This window comes from Thermothelomyces heterothallicus, assembly GCF_042370625.1.
Source record: "Thermothelomyces heterothallicus CBS 202.75 unplaced genomic scaffold P884_scaffold_12, whole genome shotgun sequence".
Lineage (NCBI taxonomy): Eukaryota > Fungi > Ascomycota > Sordariomycetes > Sordariales > Chaetomiaceae > Thermothelomyces > Thermothelomyces heterothallicus.
This window is the reverse complement of record NW_027192573.1, coordinates 137,519-155,232: the sequence shown is the minus strand read 5'-3', so window position 1 is coordinate 155,232 and position 17,714 is coordinate 137,519. Positions and strand designations below refer to the sequence as shown.

Below are 17,714 nucleotides of genomic sequence, written 5' to 3'. Positions count from 1 at the left end.
AGGCAGCAAGGCATTTCCGCAGCCCAAACAACCACCGTCGACCGCATTCCGTGGGTAAACTAGCCGCTCCCCTCCCCCTCTCCCTCCCCCAACAAAAAAAAAAACGCCATCATGCCGATCGGCCTCCTGGTGCTCGCGGGCATCCCAACAACGATCGGGGTCTGTGAAGCCCTGAGCGCGCAGAAGAAGCAGAACGCGGCGGCAAAGGAGAAGGCCAAATTCCACCTGACGGCCACAATGTCACTGGATGGTCGGGGCCCGATCGAGTGCTGGTGTGTTCTGAGAGATGGCAAGGTGAGCCCTTTCTTGTTAGCTGCTTAGCCGCCTGGGCGTCCACAGTCAGTTGCACTTTCCTACACTGCACAATACCCGCGCCACTTGTAGTGGTCTGGTTAAAAAAAAAGGGCGGGAAAAGGACCCTTCTGGAAGGAACCGCGCCTGGCCATAGCCAACACCGCATTGCTAACGGTCCTGCAGTTGTGGATTGACCACCCCGGATTTCCAATGCCAGGACACAAGTTCACGGGATACTACTTCACGTATCCGTCGGAGGAGAAACCGCTCGGGCTGGTCAGCACCATTGCCGACGACCCGCCCATGCTCAACTGGATCTTCGTGGACAAGGACAGCAGGGTAGTGCGGCACGGCGGCCGGCAGGACACGTTGGGCGGGCACAAGGTCGGGCCGTGGTTCTGGAGTCAAGACGAGCAGTGGTTGACCCTGGAGGGCGACGCGCTCAGGTTTGTGGCTGTCCAGCTGGACGACAGAAAGTGGGCGGCCGCCTGGGACGGGGATGGCTTCTTTAGCCAAGGTCGGGGCTTCAAGGGCGGCAGCAGCAAAACGGAGTCGGAAACGGAGCGACCAAGCCGTCCCCGGAAGTGGGTTCCCATCATGCTCAGGAGGCGACTCCAGCTGGGCATGGAGAGCCGGTACGTCAAGGGCGCGAATGGATAGCGAGCAAACATTGGTGACCAGAGTCGAGCCATGACGAGCGTGGTGTGCATGTGACGTTGTTGGTGTGGGCTTGCTCATGAATGGCGATTCTCTTGGCTTATTGTCGGTCTTCCTCTTTTGGCATTATCTTGTTTTCCTGCTTTGGCTAGTGTATGCATTCGCAAGTAGATGCGGGACGTTTTGTGTAAGAGGTGGAACCCGAAAATGCAGGCCGGTGCCTACGACAACGACACAACTTGTAAATGCGCGCTTATTATGCAACTACCCTAGGGGCCCGCTGGCCAACGTCCAATCTTCGGGGTTGGAACCCGGCCGCTAGGAACGCAGAGTGGTGGGCGACGCCTCGCGGCCATTGAACGAAGGGCTCGATCGAGTCCCGGGGGCGCAGGTCTTCGCTCGAGTCGTCCGATGACTTCATCGTTAGGGGTATGGGGTCGGGGGGCGAGGGAGAAGGAACGCCTCGACGTACCCGGCATCTTGGGCATTTTATAATACAACCTCCCATCTCGAAGGGGGTGCCCGGGACGCTTGTGAGAGAGATCCCACCGGAAGCCCCAAGTCTTACAAAAGCATTTGAGAATTGCCTGGATTTGCCGAGACCCTTAGCGTTACCTCATATCCTTTTCGTCTTCTCCCTTGCCTAAGCTTAGCCGTTCTTCCCTTGCGCGAGCCACTCACCTACCTACTCACTCCCTCCCTCAACTCTCTCTCGACACACACTTACACGCACACGCACCCACACCGCCACATACTCCCTTCAATAATGTCGTCCCGAAGCGGCTCGGGGGAGAAGAAGCCTGCGCGGGGGCAGCAGGCATACGAGTCGGATGGCGAGTCTGAGGACTACCAGCCCCAGCCGCATCCCCGGAAGAAGCGCAACCAGCGAGCGACAGCCGGTCAGGACCCCCTCGACAACCTCGCTCTCGACAATGTCCAGAACACAGCAGGCGGCCTCGTCAACTCGGCGACGGGCGCACTCGGAAACGTCGCGGGCAACGCCGTCCAAAAGCAGGACGGCGGCAAGAGCGACACCCTCAGGCTCCGGTTGGACCTCAACCTCGACGTCGAAATCACGCTCAAGGCCAAGATTCATGGCGATCTTGAGCTTGCACTATTGTAAGTCTCATTGTTTTCCTCGTTCTTACTTTCTTTCCTCCAGATACCCCTTTTCCCCTTTCTCCCCCTTTTCCACCCAATGCTCCTGGGTTCCTTCCCCCGAGTCTCTTTACATTTACTCTTCCCCCTCTCTTTCCCTCCCTCTTTTTTCCCTCCCTCTTCTTTTTGCTCCTGCACTTTCTGTATTGTTTTTCGTTTTGGGCGTTGGATGCTGCGCAGAGTGAGAAGGACCCTTTCACACTTTGATGCAGTATGCGCAGTACCCACCCTTCTCTCAGCCTCGACCAAGAAGCGTCAATCCAACAGAGTCTCGTCTTTTCCAACTATTTTTTCTCACAATCCCTCCTTTTCCTCTCCGGGAGTTTCCTAGGGTCCAACATCCCGTCCCGTCGCGTCACTTCCCTTGACTAAAGGACTATGTAGAGAAACGTGAGCAGGAAACACTCAGCAGCTCGCGGCACGCCCTATCAATGCGCCGTTGTTTCGCCTTGTTATTTTATTCTTTCTCTCAATGGAGGAGCTGGCCTTGTTGTTTTGCTCTCGGGAGTTTTTGTGCGGTTCTGTGATGGGTTAGGAGCTAATTTGTTAGGAACTGAAGTACCTAAAAGTCCGCCTTTCAGCCCAAAAGAGCCCATCATGCGCGCACCTTCTGTATCGGAACCCTTTTCGACACTAGGAAAAGAGGAACAGAAAGAAATTCGCGTTCTTTTTTATCATTATTGTATGCGAGCAGGTGCAACAAGGGAGGAAACGGCTTTGATAAGGTATATCCGGCGAAAGGACATTAAGCTACTACATAGAGATGTGGGTTTAATAGTTCACCTTAAAGGACGGAAGACTTGCGGAGAATCACAGAGGTATAAAGCACCATTTTTAGATCAACGCCCTTGTTTCACTTTGCAAAGCAGAAGATTGACCTGGTTTGATCAAGGCCCTAAGATCACGCCAATGTCAACATGCTTAATAACCCGTGCACACATGTTCGAACATTGTCAGGCCGTTGTTGTTTCCCATTCGAGACAGACTTTCAAAGCGAGCGGTTTTCGACTTATGCCAGGCTGGTGATGTCATCCCGCTTCTTCGAAAGACCACTTACTGTTTCGATTAAAAATGCCCTGCATCAGCCAGATCAATCCCGCCCCTTTTTTTTTTCACGTCTGATGCTAGATGACATCATGCGCCTTCGGCCACGCGCACACACCAGGAACAGGATATGGCGAGAACAAGCTTGGATCTACATGAGCAAGTGGCTCCAAAGCTCGAGCGCTATCTTTAGTTTCAGATCCTTCCGCGTCCCTGATATCAGGGCGGCTCAGTTCACCGGGCGTAACCAAGAACGACAACTTCCAGGGCTCCCAGTGTGATCCAATTTTCGTTGGAGTGCTCTCATTACAGCAGAAGAGAGAAAAATAAAGGAAAAGAAAAAAAGGCGAATCAAGTTGGGCATTGAACTTGGCCAGCCCTGGTAGAGTGGAAGCCGGACACCCCAGGAAGCTTCTGTGAGAATAGCCATCCGGTCCAGCACTCATGGCATCTAAACAGCAACCAGAGAGCCGCTGTTCTGAGTTGTCGCCCAGACACTCAGAAACAGCCGACGATAACAACGATCCAAACAAAAATAACGGCAACGAGGACGAGGACGGCGAGAATATCGACATGGAGGCAGAGAACCTGGGCAGCAGGAGAGACGCCTCTGCCCAAGCCGACACCCAGAAAGAGGAGGACGATCCGGCGCAGCCGGAAAGCTCTGCCTACGTTGGCCCCATCCCAAGCACAGACAGCATCACGCCAGTCTCACCTGGCATCCAGATCCCCCCCGCGGACCGCCCGGATATCCCGCCCTTCGACGGCGCCCTTCTCGTCGGGAAATCGGTAGACGAAGATGGCGACGTCGTAGACGAGAAGACAGGACAGGTTCTGGCACATGCCGCCGGCGACCTGCCCTCGATGGTAGGCCGAAGGGTAGCCAACGCCCAAGGCGACATCCTTGGAGACGACGGCGAGCTCCTGGGATACGTCGCCGGCGTCGAGTGGCCCAGGGCTCGACCGCCGCCCACCGCGGCCGCACGGAGCCTCTCCGACATCATGGGGCGCGCTACGGGCTCCCTCATGGTCGATCACGCTGGCGACATTCTCGACCCGAGCGGGAAGGTCGTCGGCAGGTTCCACGACAACAACAACCCGCTCCATCGCAGGGAAAAGGAGGAGAAGGAGGTTCGGGAGCGCGCCCGGACGGCCCGGAGTAAGAACCCACGACCATCAGGGGAGGAGGAGCAGCCGGTTTCCCTGAGCGAGGACCAGCGGCACTGGTCACCGCCTCCGACACCACCGCCGCCGCCACCGCCTCTATTCTCACCGTCGCCTCACCAGCACCAGCACCAGCACCTGTGTGAGGAGGCGCAGGACGAGGGGGAGGAGCGGGCCGAGTCGCAGTCTCAGACGGCCACTGGTGACGGCCAGCCTCGACCGAGACGCACCGAGGAGGAGAGGAGGCGGAACGCAGAGGGTTGGAAGAAGGAGAACCCCAACGAGAGCCCGTCCGATATCTTCTTGGATGTCAAGTCGACAACGGAGGGAATCCAGCTGACGATCCGGATCCCGACCGTCTTCAACGGTCAGCAGGCCACACCACACATCTCCTCGTAGCCGTAGCGTGAGTGAGAGAGGCTATGACGGAAGCTCGATAAAAATGCGCGCGTTTTTATTTATTTATATATACATATATATAATTTTTTGACAGGGTGTCGCGGACATTTGGGTGACGCGTTCCCAGGACAGGTAGGGAGCTATGTTAGTTTGAAGCTGAGGTAGGTACTCGAGTCAAGGATTTGGCGTGATTAGGCTTGTAACGTATGTACGGATTACATAATTGCTTTCTGCTCGGCCGCGTCGAGGACTAACTAAAGGTTCCGAAAAAAATTTCGTAGACGTTGGTTAGGCATGTCAAGGAGGGTGGTAACGGTGGTGGTAGATGGTTTTTCGTCTATTAACTACCCTCTAAGCGGGTCTTTAGACGTGCCTACGACGATGGCAAGGGAAAACCGTAGCGATAGTTACTTTAGGCAAGGCTTAGTTAGACTACTGTGGTAAAACCCCTAATTGGTAATAGGCCTCCCGGCCGCGGTTTCCATTCTGCTAATTGGACCGTTTGCCAACCGACCCATTTCCCCCACACCCCAACCTTTCTTCCCGGTTGCCTTGGCGGCCTCCCCCCACCCAAGGTGTTGCCGCTGCCGAATTCGAACCGACTTGTCGTAACCAACCCAAATGGTTAACCACTGTTCGCGGCTCGTGTGGCGGTGGAGGGACCCAACACTTGGGAGGCTAGCCGGGCCAAAAAGCAGGTTTTGCTCAAGCGTCAGTCAACGCCTAGGAGCAACAGTCAAGCCATTGATTGCGCATGGGGATGGCGTAGGGGACTCGGGGGATTCAAAGAGGTCTGGGCCGGTTCGACGTCATAGTGGGGGACTGCCTACCTGACACATGGCAATAACCGTTGGGCGAGTTGTCGAGAAAACGGAGAAGATCTCCCCTCCAAAACGCTAAGACGGGAGTGCGTCCGCCTCGAGTTGGAAAAACTTTGGTTCTTGCTCTCCCTCGCTTGTTGGCGCATCATGCTCTGCCTGCTTTCCCCGGCCTCCGTAGCTCCGCCCGTTCAAGTCCCCTCCGTTTTGGAGCTAAAAAAAGCAAAAAGTACACACACAGGCGCGTGTCCTGTGGAAAAGGGAGCAGCACATGAAGTCATCCCGCTTCAACGTGGCGAACCAAGCACAAGGTCCGATGATCAGAAGGCGGTTGTCTGGTCGAGATCGTGACTGGCATACTCGATAAGCCGTCGGCGCTCCGTCGCGGCGTCGTACCCCCTGACGTAAAGATCCTCTGGATGACGAAATAGAAGGGGCGTGAGCTCATCCTTCACTCGAGCTCTCGGTTTCCTGTAGCGTCAGCTCGTACAGTTTCTATGAGGTAGGGGAAGAGATAGGGAAGAGGATTCTGCATAAATTGGTTCCGCGATCTGGGGCGGCCATCCTGTCAATGCTGGTCTTGTAGTATCGAACCAAAAGTCGGCTTGTACATGTACAACCAGTGCACCAGCTGAATTACCGAGATCATCAACAACAAGAAGGCTTGTTAGTCCGAGTACCCCCCTAGTGTCATTCTGTATCCCAACACCTCCTCTCGGACACCCAACGCCCAGGATGAGCAGCATTCCCCAAAAGAAGACGGCACCGCCCGGCTCCTGGACCTGGGAAAAGGGCGAGGACACCACGGTCCAGGCCCATGACCGCGCCCAGGGCCAGTCTGCCGCGACCCCGCGCTCCCAGCCGACAGTCCCAGAGTATCGGGGGTTCAACGGCGGCAGCTTCGCGGGCGAGTCCCAGAGCGGCGAGTACACTCACCGAGACAGCGGACCCAGCAACAAGGAGAAGGAAGCTGGCGAAGACCAGGGAGAGGTAGAGGAGGAGCCGATCAAGTTAAAGGATGTTGAGCCGAAGCCTGTGGGTGAGGAGGAGACGGAGCAGGCTGGCGACGACGTCGAGGCTCCCGTTGAGGCGGACCTAAACGCCGACCTCGGCAAGAATGCAAAGCAGGCGTTCGACCGAGCCTCCGAGAACCAGCCGACCAATGACGCTCGTGAAACATTGCTCGAGAGAGCCCGGGAAGACCTGGCTGCTCTCCAAGCCGAGCCTGTTCAGTCGAAGGAGCAAGGGGAGCAGCAGGCTACTACCCAGGACGAGTCCGATAAGCCCGCCGACCAGCCCGCCGAAGAACAAGCCAAGGGAGAAAAAGGGGAAGCAGGAGCAGCAGTAGGAGCAGCAGCAGGAGCAGAAGCGGTGGCGGCGGCGGAAGAGGCGGGCGGGGACGAGCAGGCCGAGCCGGACCTCAGCGTCCTCGAGGACGGCACGGTCAACAAGGGCGGCAACGTCATGTCGCCCGACGGCACGATCGTCGGCCGGGTGGTCGAGGGCGAGATCAGGCACCTGGCGGGCAGCAAGACGGACGCGGAGGGCAACATCTGGAACAGCAGCGGCAAGGTCGTCGGCAGGGCCGAGCCGATCCCGGACAGCGAGCGCGACGCGCTGCTGAGGGAGCCGGCGCCGTTCGAGAGCTTCCCCGACGCCGTCGTCGGCAAGGACGGCATGGTCGTCGTCCCCAGCGGGGACGTCGTCGGTAGGCTTGTCCAGGGAGACGAGGCGGCCCTGCAGGGCAAGAGCGTCGACCCGGACGGGGACGTCCTCGACAAGGTCGGCAACGTGATCGGCAAGGCCGAGCGGTGGGAGCCCGAGCCCGAGAAGGAGCCCGAGCCCGAGCCCGAGGCGGACAAGTCCGTCCTGGCCGGGAAGCGGGTCAACAAGGCGGGCAACCTGGTGGACGGGAGCGGGGCCATCTTCGGCAGGGTCGTCGAGGGCGACGTCAAGCGGATGGTCGGCCGCATGTGCGACAAGGGGGGCAACATCCTCAGCGAGAGCGGCGACGTCCTCGGCAAGGCCGACCTGGTGCCCGAGGACGAGCGCGAGGGCCTGAAGGAGGGGCCCTTCGCCGAGCTGGAGGGCTGCACCGTCGCCAAGGACGGCACCGTCGTCACGCCGGCCGGCGAAGTCGTTGGCCGGCTGACCGGCGGAGATCCCAAGATCCTCTTCGGCCGCGCCGTCGACGAGGACGGCGACATCCTCGACAGGAACGGCAACACCATCGGCCACGCCGAGCGGTGGGAGCCCGAACAGGTGGAGCGCGAGAAGAACCCCATGTCGGGCCGCCGCGTCAACCGCGAGGGCAACGTCTGCGACGAGGACGGCAACCTTATCGGCAAGCTCACCTCGGGCGACCTCAGCATCTGCTCCGGCAAGGAGATCGACGACGACGGGGACGTGGTCGACTACAAGGGCAACACCGTCGGCCACTGTTCTCTCCTCGAGGACATTGGGGAGTCGCCCGAGGAGAAGGAGAAGCGCGAGCAGGCCGAGAGAGACAAGAAGCTGGCCGTGCAGATGTCTGTCTGCATCGAGCAGTGCCTGGACAGCATCCGCCCCATCTGCAAGATGATCACCGAGGTCAGTTCCTACCCCTCTCTTTCCCTCTCCCTTTCTTTTATGTTCTCTTTCTCTTACCCGTTTCCTTTCTAACCCCCCCACCCCCCCAAAAAACCTCTCCCTTCACTAGGCCCCCTTAGAGAGAGAGGGGAGTGTGTGTGTGTGTGTGTGTGTCTTGCCACTAACAACGACGACAGAAAATCGACCGGGCCGAGCGCACACCCGAGGACGAGCGGGACGAGGAGGCGCTCGTCAGGGAGGTGCGCCCCCTGATCGAGGAGGGCGGCCGGATCCTCAACGAGGCCAAGGGCGTCATCAAGGGCCTCGACCCGGACGGCCGCATCTCGGCCAACGCCAAGCACAAGACGGCCGCGCGCGAGGCCACGCCCGAGGAGTACCACCTCGCCGACGTCCTCAAGGACCTCACCGGCGACGTGACGCAGTGCATCGACAATGCCAAGCGCAAGCTCGAGGACATGCCGCACGCCAAGAAGGAGCTGAACCCCCTCTGGGGCCTGCTCAACGAGCCGCTCTTCCAAATCTTGGCGGCCGTCGGCTTGCTTCTCGCCGGCGTGCTGAATCTCGTCGGCAGACTGGTAAAGTTTCCCCTTTCCTCTCTTCCCTTCTCCTTGAAAGGGGCGTATGGAGGATAGTTAAAGTGGGACGCTAACGATTCGAATAGCTGGGTGGGCTTGGACTGGGCGGGATTGTCGACGGCCTGCTCGGCACCCTGGGCCTGAATCGTGTCCTCGAGGGTCTGGGCCTTGGCTCGTTCAGCAAGAGCCTCAAAAAGTGGTAAAAAGGGAGGGCTGATGGGCGGGCGTGTTGGGTGGTTAAGCTACTGTCAGAGCTGTGATCAAACGGAGTTACTGAGAAATAAGGGGCTGGGAGGCAACGACAACTCTTCAGAATGTCTATGGTATGATTGAATAGTCTCGCCGCGTTATTACTTTTCTGGTACCCACATCACACTTGTTTCATGTAGATTGGTGTCTTCATGTTGTTAGGAGGCATTTGGTATGTCTTTAGAATGTCTTCACCTCTCGTAGCCCCTAAACTCAAAAGTATTTCTGGAAGTCAGGAACGCGCAGGACCGCCTCGACAATCTCGTTCTCCACCGTGACCACAAACTCGCAGCCCTCATCGTCGTTGTTGTCGTTGCTGTTGCTTCCAGACACGTGAGGGGGGTAAACCAGAGCGAGGCCCTCGGTCACCGCATCGAAGAAATACCTGTAAGCACATGGCCGAGCAAAGCCAAAATCGGCCTCGCGAACGGCTGCCGAGGGCCAGTCGTTCATGACCAAGGTCAGGGGCGGGAACGAGTTAACCCTCGTGAATAGACAGGTCTTGTCGCGGACCGGAGCCAGCATGGCCAAGGCCTGGTCGAGCGCCGCCTGGTTCATGCTGTTTGTCATGGTCCGCAGTTTGCTCGCCAAAACGGATAGGGGAAAGTCCTCTTCGGACGAGGCAACCTTGGCTGACGGTGAGGGGTCCCGGGAAGCTCGCCGAGGATGCGGCCCAGAACAAGCTACGCTGTTGCCTCGGGGCCACGGGCGGGCCTGTCCGGGGTCGCATGTTGACCGCCTCGAGGAGAAGCGGGGTCTCGTCGGGGGATGCTTTGTAGAGTGCGGCGCGATGCCTTCTCAGAATGCGCTACAAGATGGCCGAAAAGACATCGTAGGACGAGATCCAGGAAACCGTCTGGCCGTGTTCTGCTGCCGGAGTAGCAAGCCTCTTGAGCTCATCAGCCTTGCTCTTGGGCAAGTGGAAGAGGAGCGATGAATGTTCGCGGAGCAGAGGGTTGCGCTCAGGAGGCGTGGGTCCATCGACTTTCGAGTCGGAGGGAAAGTCAGATGCAGTAAACCGAGTAGCATCGAAGTTGGCCCACCCCATCACGTCGTTGGAGTAGTGATGGGTGGCGGCGCAGCGTTAGCGTACTGGGTTCGCCTACCCTGAATAGTTTTCTTTGACAAACCGAAAAGAAAGGCGTCTTTGTGAACCGAAAGATTTGCTGCGGAAAAATTGCCGTCTGCCCAAAGTCCGGGTCTTGGTGCAGCAGGTAAGCCCAGTTGCAACACACGGTCGGATTGTGACCTCGACGGTCCCACCACGGAAACTGCTTATGCCCAATACCGCTTTCCATTAGCGTGAGGAGCACCTCGCTGGTGCGCACCCTCGACGTTGGGACTTCATCACCACGCCTCTTCACTTGTGTGGGGTCCTGTGGTGTTCCATTGCAGGTGGTATGCAACTCGGAGCTCTCGAAATGGCCAACGCCCCGCATACCGTCTGCCCATACTCCGTACCTTTGGTTTGGAAAAGGGTTAGGGTTATGTTTCCACGTGCGCACGCAACAGGACCCGGTTGTTTCGCGTTTTCCCCTTCCCGTTTTGGCAATGCAATGGAATCCAACTCTCCACTCCGTTCGACCCCGACTTGCAAACGGATCCATCAGCGTTCCAATCTCATGCATCGCATGTATCCTGCGGATTGAAATTACTGAATCATACCTGACCCCGACTCGTTCTTTCCACGCCCCAATATCGTCTCAATTGTCATCGGCTCTCAATGCCGCGTCAAACCAAGCGTGCTCGCGATGTCCTCGACGCGACCGAGGACGCGCAGAGCACCCGACCCGCTAAATCGCCCCGCCACCCCTCGCCGTCACACCGTGATCAAGCATCCTCTAGTATAGCGTTGGCGCCGCCAAATGGAGTTTGGCGTGGCTCCACTACCGACGTGCTTGAACCCTCAACGCAGGACCTTACTCAGCGCGACGACGACCCCGAGCGGGAGTTGTACGGCTCCTTTGGTATGTGTAGGGATATTTTGCTGAAAGAGATTCCTTGAGCACTGAAGTCGTGTGCAGACGGAAAGATTGTGGGTGTAAGATACTATGATGGCATGGCTACGGCGGGTGAGGTCGTGGTCTGCAAGAGGGAGCCGTTTAACGAGGTGGGTGTGGCAATGTCTAGCTGTCGACTGTCAACCTTCGCTCAGTGAGCTGACGCTGAAAACGCCAGTACGATTCTAATGCCATCCGGGTCGATAACGTGCTGGGGAGGCAGATCGGGCACATCCCGAGAGCCGTGGCTGCGAAGCTGGCCCCGTACATGGTACGCCTTTAGCCTAATAGACATTCCTCTGTGTTTCGGCAGCTCACGTACCCTCCAGGATAGCGAAGAGATTGCCGTTGAAGCTGTGCTTACTGGCGAGAAAGGCTTCTATGACTGCCCTATTCGCATGTTCCTCTATGGACCCAGCAACCCCTTTGCTCGGGCGAATCTGGAAGAGCGTCTGAAGAGGGACAAGCTTGTCAAGGCCACGCAGCTGAAGCAGACCCGGAAGGAAAACGAGCAGCGACGGAAAGCTATGGGTTTGAAGGGCGGCAGAAGTACTTTCGGATTCCTTGGCGACGAGGAAGAAGAGACGTCTTTGGAACAATTGGCCCAGGCCAGCCAGGCCGTCAACTTTCGTGCAGGAGGGGACATTGCGCAGACATTGGCCATGGACGAAGACCAACTCTCAAGGATGCCCCAAGCAGAACAACCCGAGCAGGTGCGCGCGAAGCTGTTGCCGTACCAGCTGCAGGGGCTCGCTTGGCTCACGGCGAAGGAGAACCCTGCTTACCCTCAGCCGAGCTCCGCAGAGTCTGTTCAGCTTTGGAAGCGCGATGCTAGGGGCCGATACGTTAACATGGCCACCAATTTCACCGTTGCGTCTCCCCCTGCTCTCCTGTCTGGTGGTATTCTGGCAGACGACATGGGCCTCGGGAAAACTCTTCAGGTTATCAGTCTGATCATGACTGGTGGACCAGGGAGTACGCTCATCGTTGCGCCGGTCGGCGTGATGAGCAATTGGGAGCAACAGATCAAGTGTCACGTGCACGAAAAGCACCTGCCCAATGTGCTCATATATCACGGCTCGTCTCGGCAAACTGCCGCCAAGTCGCTGAATGACTTTGGCGTCGTCGTCACGAGCTACGGCACCCTGACCAGCGAGGCAGCTGCCGGTGGTCCCCTGACTAAGCATAACTGGCGCCGGGTCGTCCTAGATGAAGGCCACACTATCCGTAACGCTAAGACGAAGGCGGCGGAGGCGGCCTGCAAGCTCAACGCACAGTCGAGATGGGTTCTAACGGGAACTCCTATGTAAGTCTTGCAACAAGACCCGGCTTAACCTTTGCCTAACCAACATCGTTCAGCGTCAACAACATCAAGGATCTTCACTCTCTCCTCAAGTTCCTTCGCATCACCGGAGGCATCGAACAGTCCGATGTTTTTACCGCCGTCATTGCACGGCCGCTAGCCTATGGCGACCCCGGCGCCGAAGCCCTTTTGCAGTCTCTCATGAAGGATCTCTGCCTCCGCCGGCGAAAGGACATGAAGTTTGTCGACCTTAAGCTCCCACCCAAGACGGAGTACATACATCGCATTACCTTCTGGGCCGATGAGAGGAAGAAATACGAGGCTTTGCTGTAAGTATCAAGGGCAAGTCAAGCTTTTTTGGATTTTGCTGACTCTGCCCAGTTCCGAAGCCCAGGGCGCTCTACAAGACTATCAAGCAAAGTCTAAGGCGGGCCAGAAGGGCAGGTTTCAAGGAGTCCTTGAAAGGCTTCTCCGTCTTCGTCAGACGTAAGCTTCCCCCTTCCTTCCAATCTTGGGCCGCAGACGCTGACCAACGCAGGTGCAACCATTGGACTCTCTGCAAAGAACGTATTACAGACTTGATGAAGCTTCTCGAGGAGCAGGACATTGTCCCACTCAGTGACGAGAACCGTGCCCTCCTGCAGCAAGCACTTCAGCTCGTCATCGAGAGTCAAGAAGAATGTCCTGTTTGCATGGAGCCTCTGACCGAGCCAGTCATTACTCACTGCAAGCACTTCTTCTGTCGCGCCTGTATCTGCAAAGTGATTGAGATCCAGCACAAATGTCCAATGTGCCGCGCGGGGCTTGCCGAGGATAAGCTGGTCGAGCCAGCACCCGAGCACTCGGCCGATGAGGATGCCGGGCTCGACACGGAGACAAAGAGCTCCAAGACGGAGGCACTCCTCAAGATTCTGCAGGCCACCCTGAAGAACCATGGCTCCAAAGTGGTCATCTTCTCGCAATGGACTTCATTCCTGACCGTCATCCAGCGCCAACTGGATGAGGCAGGGTACACATATGCCCGCATTGACGGAAGCATGAACACGTCTCAGCGAGATGCTGCTATTCGTGCTCTCGACAACGATCCATCTACTCGCATCATGCTGGCCAGCCTCAGCGTGTGCAGTGTTGGCTTGAACCTGGTCTCGGCGGACACTGTCGTCCTTGCTGACAGTTGGTGGGCCCCGGCCATCGAAGACCAGGCCGTCGACCGCGTCCACCGTTTGGGCCAGACCAGGCCGACCACCGTCTGGCGGCTTGTCATGGAGGGCACCGTCGAAGAGCGAGTGCTCGACATCCAAGCAGAAAAGAGGGAGCTTGTCAACAAGGCTTTCCAGGAAAAGCAGGGCAAGCAGAAGAAGACCAAGGAGACGCGGATGGCGGACATCCTCAAACTACTTGCATAAAGTCTGGCACACTTTCGACGTAAGTCAAAGGGGACAGCCTCGGTGCCGATGTCATTTCGCATGTGTTAGGTGGTGGAGCTTCGCTGTCTACCGGATATTGAGGGAATATCCGACAGTTTATTCGCAAGATGTGAGCTCGGGAACTGAAGATCGCCCTTTTTTTCTTTCTCCCGTAGCAGAGCTTTGATAATGCACGCTTTAATAATTAATAATACACGCTATCGAGTTGACGATCCAGCCGCTTTCTAAATTAAGAATACTGCCGTAGAGAACAAGAGCAAACGAAGTTGAAGGATTGAAAAGCAGAGCGTAAAGTAACATCAGGGCGTGTCTCGTTAGAGAATGGAGTGGATCGGCGGCCAGGCCGTCCATCATCAGCTAAGACACCAGTCTCGAATCCCCCTCAAGCACCACTACTCAGCAGATGCCAGTCGCCGCCAACGCGCCTCACGGCGCCGGGCCCTCTCGGAGTTTGGTTGGGAAGTCTTGGCCGCACCAGGAGCAGCAAAAGTCGGAGTCGACGCTGCCCCAGCCCCGGCCTCATCATTATCATCATCACCATCATCATCACCATTATCATCACCACCACCTCCGCCATGATTCCCGCTCTCTCCCGCATTGACCGCCGGGGGCAGCTTTCCCCCCGGAATAGGCTCATCGATCCCCTCGCCGAGCTCCTTCCCGAGCTGCGGGGGGCCGTTGAAATCCCCGGCTTCGCACTTCTGCGAGACGACGGTGCACACCTGCTCCTCCCAGACCTTGCACCCCTTGCTGCCCGAGGGGGGTGCACTGGTGTAGCACGCATCCAGCTGCTTGTTGCAGTCCTCGGCGGCGGCCCAACAGCCGGCCTCGTCGGTGTACGGCGGCAGGGCAGCGGCGCACCAGTTCGCGTTCTTGACGAGGCAGTCGGCTGGAACGAGGCCGTCGGCCTGCTTGTCGTCGGGGGTTTGCTGGCGCCCGGCTCCCTTGTTTTCGCTGCTTCCGGAGGAGGAGGAGGAGGAGGTAGTGGTGGTGGTGGTAGTGGTAGGGAAGTAAACCTCGGGGCCGGGCGGCTTGTAGGTGGATGCGTCGCCCGTGTAGACGTTGAAGGTCAGGCCCGGGTCGGCCGGGTCGCTGATGTGGCCGGGGATGGAGACCGTCTTGTCCGAGGGGATGGGTGAGTCCGAGGTGCCCTCGACGTAGAGCTGTGCGCAGCCGACGTAGAACTGGGGCTCTGGCTTGTCATTGGTAACGTTTTGGAGCGTGATGATCTCCTGGCGGGCGAGGTAGTAGCCGGTTGGTAAGCCGGAGGGAAGGTTGACGCTCAGGAGGCCGTTGTTGTCGATGAGGTTCTCGGTGGCCCACTTCTTGGCCGCCAAGTCGTAGCCTTGTTCCCAAATCTTGAACCAGCCCGGGCCAGCGGCCGCGTCAGATTTCATGTCGGAAACCTTCTTGAGGTAGATGGCCATGACGCCAAGGTGGGATGGATCGATCGATCCGGGCTGCGAAGCATCGGCCCACATGCGAAACTCGAGAGTCAACTTGGCACCAGCTGGGGCCGGACACGTAAATGCCACGGGTTCTTGACCATCCCGACCTAATATTGTGGTTAGATACATGAAACACTCCCAACGGGGTCAAAGACTTGTCAACGTACCACAGGCCATGTCTTCGGAGTCGAGACCGCCTGCGAGAGGATGGGTGGCGACGTTGCCCTTCTTCGCCATGCGAATGCAGGACCCATCACCTTGGTTGACATCGTTGACGAAGAGGGTCGTGAAGGTAGTGTGTGCAGACGAGAGGGGGACAAGCACGCTCGCCAGCCCAAGCGTGAAAAGAAGGGAGGGATGCATCATCAACAACAAAGGCCAGTCCTTGCAGAGAGAAATGGGGGGAGAAGACACAGTTTGGAAAGGGATTTCTGAAATTGAAGCGAATATAGCGTCGTCCACCAGGGAAGAACTTATTTCTTACCGCCTGAGAGAAAGAGAAACGAGTCAATGGGGTTTTGGAAGGATTCCCACCGTGATAGTCAAAGGAGTGGCCAGCATTTAAATGAGATGAAACTTTGAGGGACACCAGTGGAGTCTGGTGAGGCCAAATGAGTCCCAACGAGCGAAACGGAGAGCCGAGCTCGACTTGAGTACGAGAAGATCGACGAGTCCGAAGGAGGCCCTAAAAATGGCCGGTGCCATGGAAGGGAAACCAACTCAGACCCCGGGTAAGGAAGAAGGAAAGGAAGGCTCGCGACTTGAGAAAACACACAACAGAACAACCGGCAACCAGGACGCCCCAACTAAACCAAAATGAGCTGAGCACAAAAGACCAGAAGCGTCACCGGCTGCCGCCGAATAGTGATATTCGGATGTTGAGCTGCGCCGCTGCGGTTTGAAAGGGAGAATTCTCCGCCACTTGCATCTCACGTATGACAGGGCGGCTCGCCATCACCCGGCGAGCGAGCCCTTCCCCTTTGGCCGCCTGGGAAGGCCACCTCCCCGCGGGTCCCCGCGGGGGGGGGGGGGGGGGGGGGGAATGAATAAATAAAACCAAGGTGTTCGATATGAATAACTGCATGGGTCACACCAAAAGGCTCAGAGAAGTCGACGGCTGGCCGATACGGTGCTGCCTCACCGCGCGCCAAACTGCGATAAATAGGCAGTTAAAGGGCCAATCAGTGGCGTTGCGCTTGTCAACATCTTGAGGTTATCTGCAACATGTGTCTGCCTATTGAAGAGCTTGTTCTTTGAAACATCTAACAGGGAGTTAACTTAGCTGTATAGCTGTGCGACATCACCGTAGTTGGTTGAGGCACTGGACATGGAAGGTGTCACAAATCGGTCGTTATGTCGTCCGGGGTTCCGAAGCGAAGCCGTTACCACTGCTGCGGTCGTCCGGGTTGAAGACAGCCGAGTGCCAAAAATCCCGGGTCGGTCATTTGGAATGCGGGTTGAGGTAAATTTGCCGTTCTAGGCACCGCGACGCAGGTGTCAGAGCAATCAGCAATGGCCCCTTCCCGATCGATGTTGACCAATCCACCACCCAACCTTCTGCGCACGCGTGTTCCAAGAGGACTGTAACGGTTTAATAGTTGTGCCAGTTACAGACATTGTCTGGTTCCTCTCAAGCCCTGCAGCGCATCTTCCTACCAACAGGTTCAAGTCAAACGAGAGAAGGCAGGAGTGGAGAGGAATCTATTCCTTCTGTCCCTGACCCCAGGCTGGGGGATGCATCTGAACCATCCAATAGCCGAGAAGCCACCAAGATCACCAGTATTACGCCGCTCAGACTCAGCTGTTCACCATTCGCCAATCGGTATGTCGTACAGGTTTGCTATATTTGATACATTATATAGTACACGTTCGTCGCTTCGTGGGTATCTATTTTCGGGTTCTTTTTCCGATTACTCGGTGATCTTGGCCAGGATCCTGCAACATGTTACGTCAGTATACCTCCAGCTTGACCCTAATACCAATCATCCAGGCAGAGACTTACTCGCTGTCCCGGAAAAGGTGGTATTCCTCGTCTCCAACCTTGACAGGCGAACCACCGTACTGCGCTCCCCGTCAGCATCCCATGTCTTGCAAAGATCCCAACGCCTTCAAGGCATCCAATCTGCCCAGCCACGGCAACATACCTGAGGAATCAACACCCTGTCGCCGGCAGCGACACCCATGGGAACGCGCTTGCCATCCTTGTCAAGGGCGCCGGGGCCAACAGCGAGGACCTTGGCCTCGTTGAGCTCCTTGACGCTCGATTCGGGGAGGTAGATGCCGCTTGCCGTCTTCGCCTCGGCCTTGATGCGCTGCACGAGCACGCGGTCAAGGAGCGGGACGAGCGACTTGATAGAGCGAAGCGAGGTTGCCTGTGAAAGTTACAAGGTCAGTATGGCGATTGGCGGTCTAAAGGAACAAAGTCTCAGAGCCATTGATGCCGCTCCCGAAGCTCTGGGGCCGCCGAGTCAGACTCTCTCCCGAGAGCTCCGCGTGGCACCAGCGAGCTGTTCAGGAAAGAAGTCCGCTCACCATTATGAAGTATCGCGCGTAATAATTAGCTTGCTAAGCGGTGGGATTCGAATGCGT

At 57.2% G+C, this 17,714-nt stretch overlaps 8 protein-coding genes across 8 annotated transcripts; 5 read left to right on the top strand and 3 right to left on the bottom strand.

The window, feature by feature from the left end:
• Positions 1 to 111: 111 nt before the first annotated feature.
• Positions 112 to 954, top strand: P884DRAFT_201309 (uncharacterized protein; the record flags this gene model as incomplete). Its single annotated transcript, XM_069438351.1, has 2 exons — positions 112 to 294; positions 478 to 954. 2 exons carry the CDS (start codon positions 112 to 114, stop codon positions 952 to 954), a joined length of 660 nt encoding a protein of 219 aa, XP_069297204.1.
• A 763-nt stretch (positions 955 to 1,717) lies between these two features.
• On the top strand, positions 1,718 to 2,074 carry P884DRAFT_201126 (uncharacterized protein; the record flags this gene model as incomplete). Its single annotated transcript, XM_069438339.1, has 1 exon — positions 1,718 to 2,074. One exon carries the CDS (start codon positions 1,718 to 1,720, stop codon positions 2,072 to 2,074), a length of 357 nt encoding a protein of 118 aa, XP_069297203.1.
• Positions 2,075 to 3,498: 1,424 nt separating this feature from the next.
• P884DRAFT_292260 (uncharacterized protein) lies at positions 3,499 to 5,117 on the top strand (the record flags this gene model as incomplete). The annotated part of the gene is made up of 3 exons (XM_069444150.1): positions 3,499 to 4,684; positions 4,811 to 4,877; positions 5,084 to 5,117. The coding sequence occupies exons 1-3, from the start codon at positions 3,598 to 3,600 to the stop codon at positions 5,115 to 5,117; spliced, it is 1,188 nt and encodes a 395-aa protein (XP_069297202.1). The 5' UTR covers positions 3,499 to 3,597.
• Positions 5,118 to 6,269: 1,152 nt separating this feature from the next.
• P884DRAFT_329857 (uncharacterized protein) lies at positions 6,270 to 8,901 on the top strand (the record flags this gene model as incomplete). The annotated part of the gene is made up of 3 exons (XM_069445656.1): positions 6,270 to 8,123; positions 8,300 to 8,698; positions 8,785 to 8,901. The coding sequence occupies 3 exons, from the start codon at positions 6,270 to 6,272 to the stop codon at positions 8,899 to 8,901; spliced, it is 2,370 nt and encodes a 789-aa protein (XP_069297201.1).
• Positions 8,902 to 9,160: 259 nt separating this feature from the next.
• P884DRAFT_329856 (uncharacterized protein) lies at positions 9,161 to 10,298 on the bottom strand (the record flags this gene model as incomplete). Its single annotated transcript, XM_069445655.1, has 2 exons — positions 9,760 to 10,298; positions 9,161 to 9,506 (listed from the first exon to the last, which is right to left on the bottom strand). The coding sequence occupies exons 1-2, from the start codon at positions 9,993 to 9,995 to the stop codon at positions 9,161 to 9,163; spliced, it is 582 nt and encodes a 193-aa protein (XP_069297200.1). The 5' UTR covers positions 9,996 to 10,298.
• A 708-nt stretch (positions 10,299 to 11,006) lies between these two features.
• On the top strand, positions 11,007 to 13,656 carry P884DRAFT_277792 (RAD5-like protein; the record flags this gene model as incomplete). Its single annotated transcript, XM_069443118.1, has 6 exons — positions 11,007 to 11,057; positions 11,126 to 11,218; positions 11,277 to 12,253; positions 12,307 to 12,579; positions 12,632 to 12,736; positions 12,789 to 13,656. 6 exons carry the CDS (start codon positions 11,007 to 11,009, stop codon positions 13,654 to 13,656), a joined length of 2,367 nt encoding a protein of 788 aa, XP_069297199.1.
• Positions 13,657 to 13,876: 220 nt separating this feature from the next.
• On the bottom strand, positions 13,877 to 15,235 carry P884DRAFT_259817 (glycosyl hydrolase family 61-domain-containing protein). The gene has a single exon (XM_069441385.1). It carries the CDS (start codon positions 15,156 to 15,158, stop codon positions 14,070 to 14,072), a length of 1,089 nt encoding a protein of 362 aa, XP_069297198.1. The 5' UTR covers positions 15,159 to 15,235; the 3' UTR covers positions 13,877 to 14,069.
• A 1,888-nt stretch (positions 15,236 to 17,123) lies between these two features.
• On the bottom strand, positions 17,124 to 17,500 carry P884DRAFT_201292 (chaperonin 10-like protein; the record flags this gene model as incomplete). Its single annotated transcript, XM_069438348.1, has 2 exons — positions 17,124 to 17,186; positions 17,270 to 17,500. Coding segments are annotated over 2 exons (294 nt in total), but the record flags the coding sequence as incomplete, so codon positions are not given.
• Positions 17,501 to 17,714: the final 214 nt, after the last annotated feature.

Bases quoted from the DNA above. Each gene is read 5' to 3' on its own strand.
- P884DRAFT_259817 (XM_069441385.1), bottom strand. From the start codon at position 15,158: ATGTGGGCCGATGCTTCGCAGCCCGGATCGATCGATCCATCCCACCTT.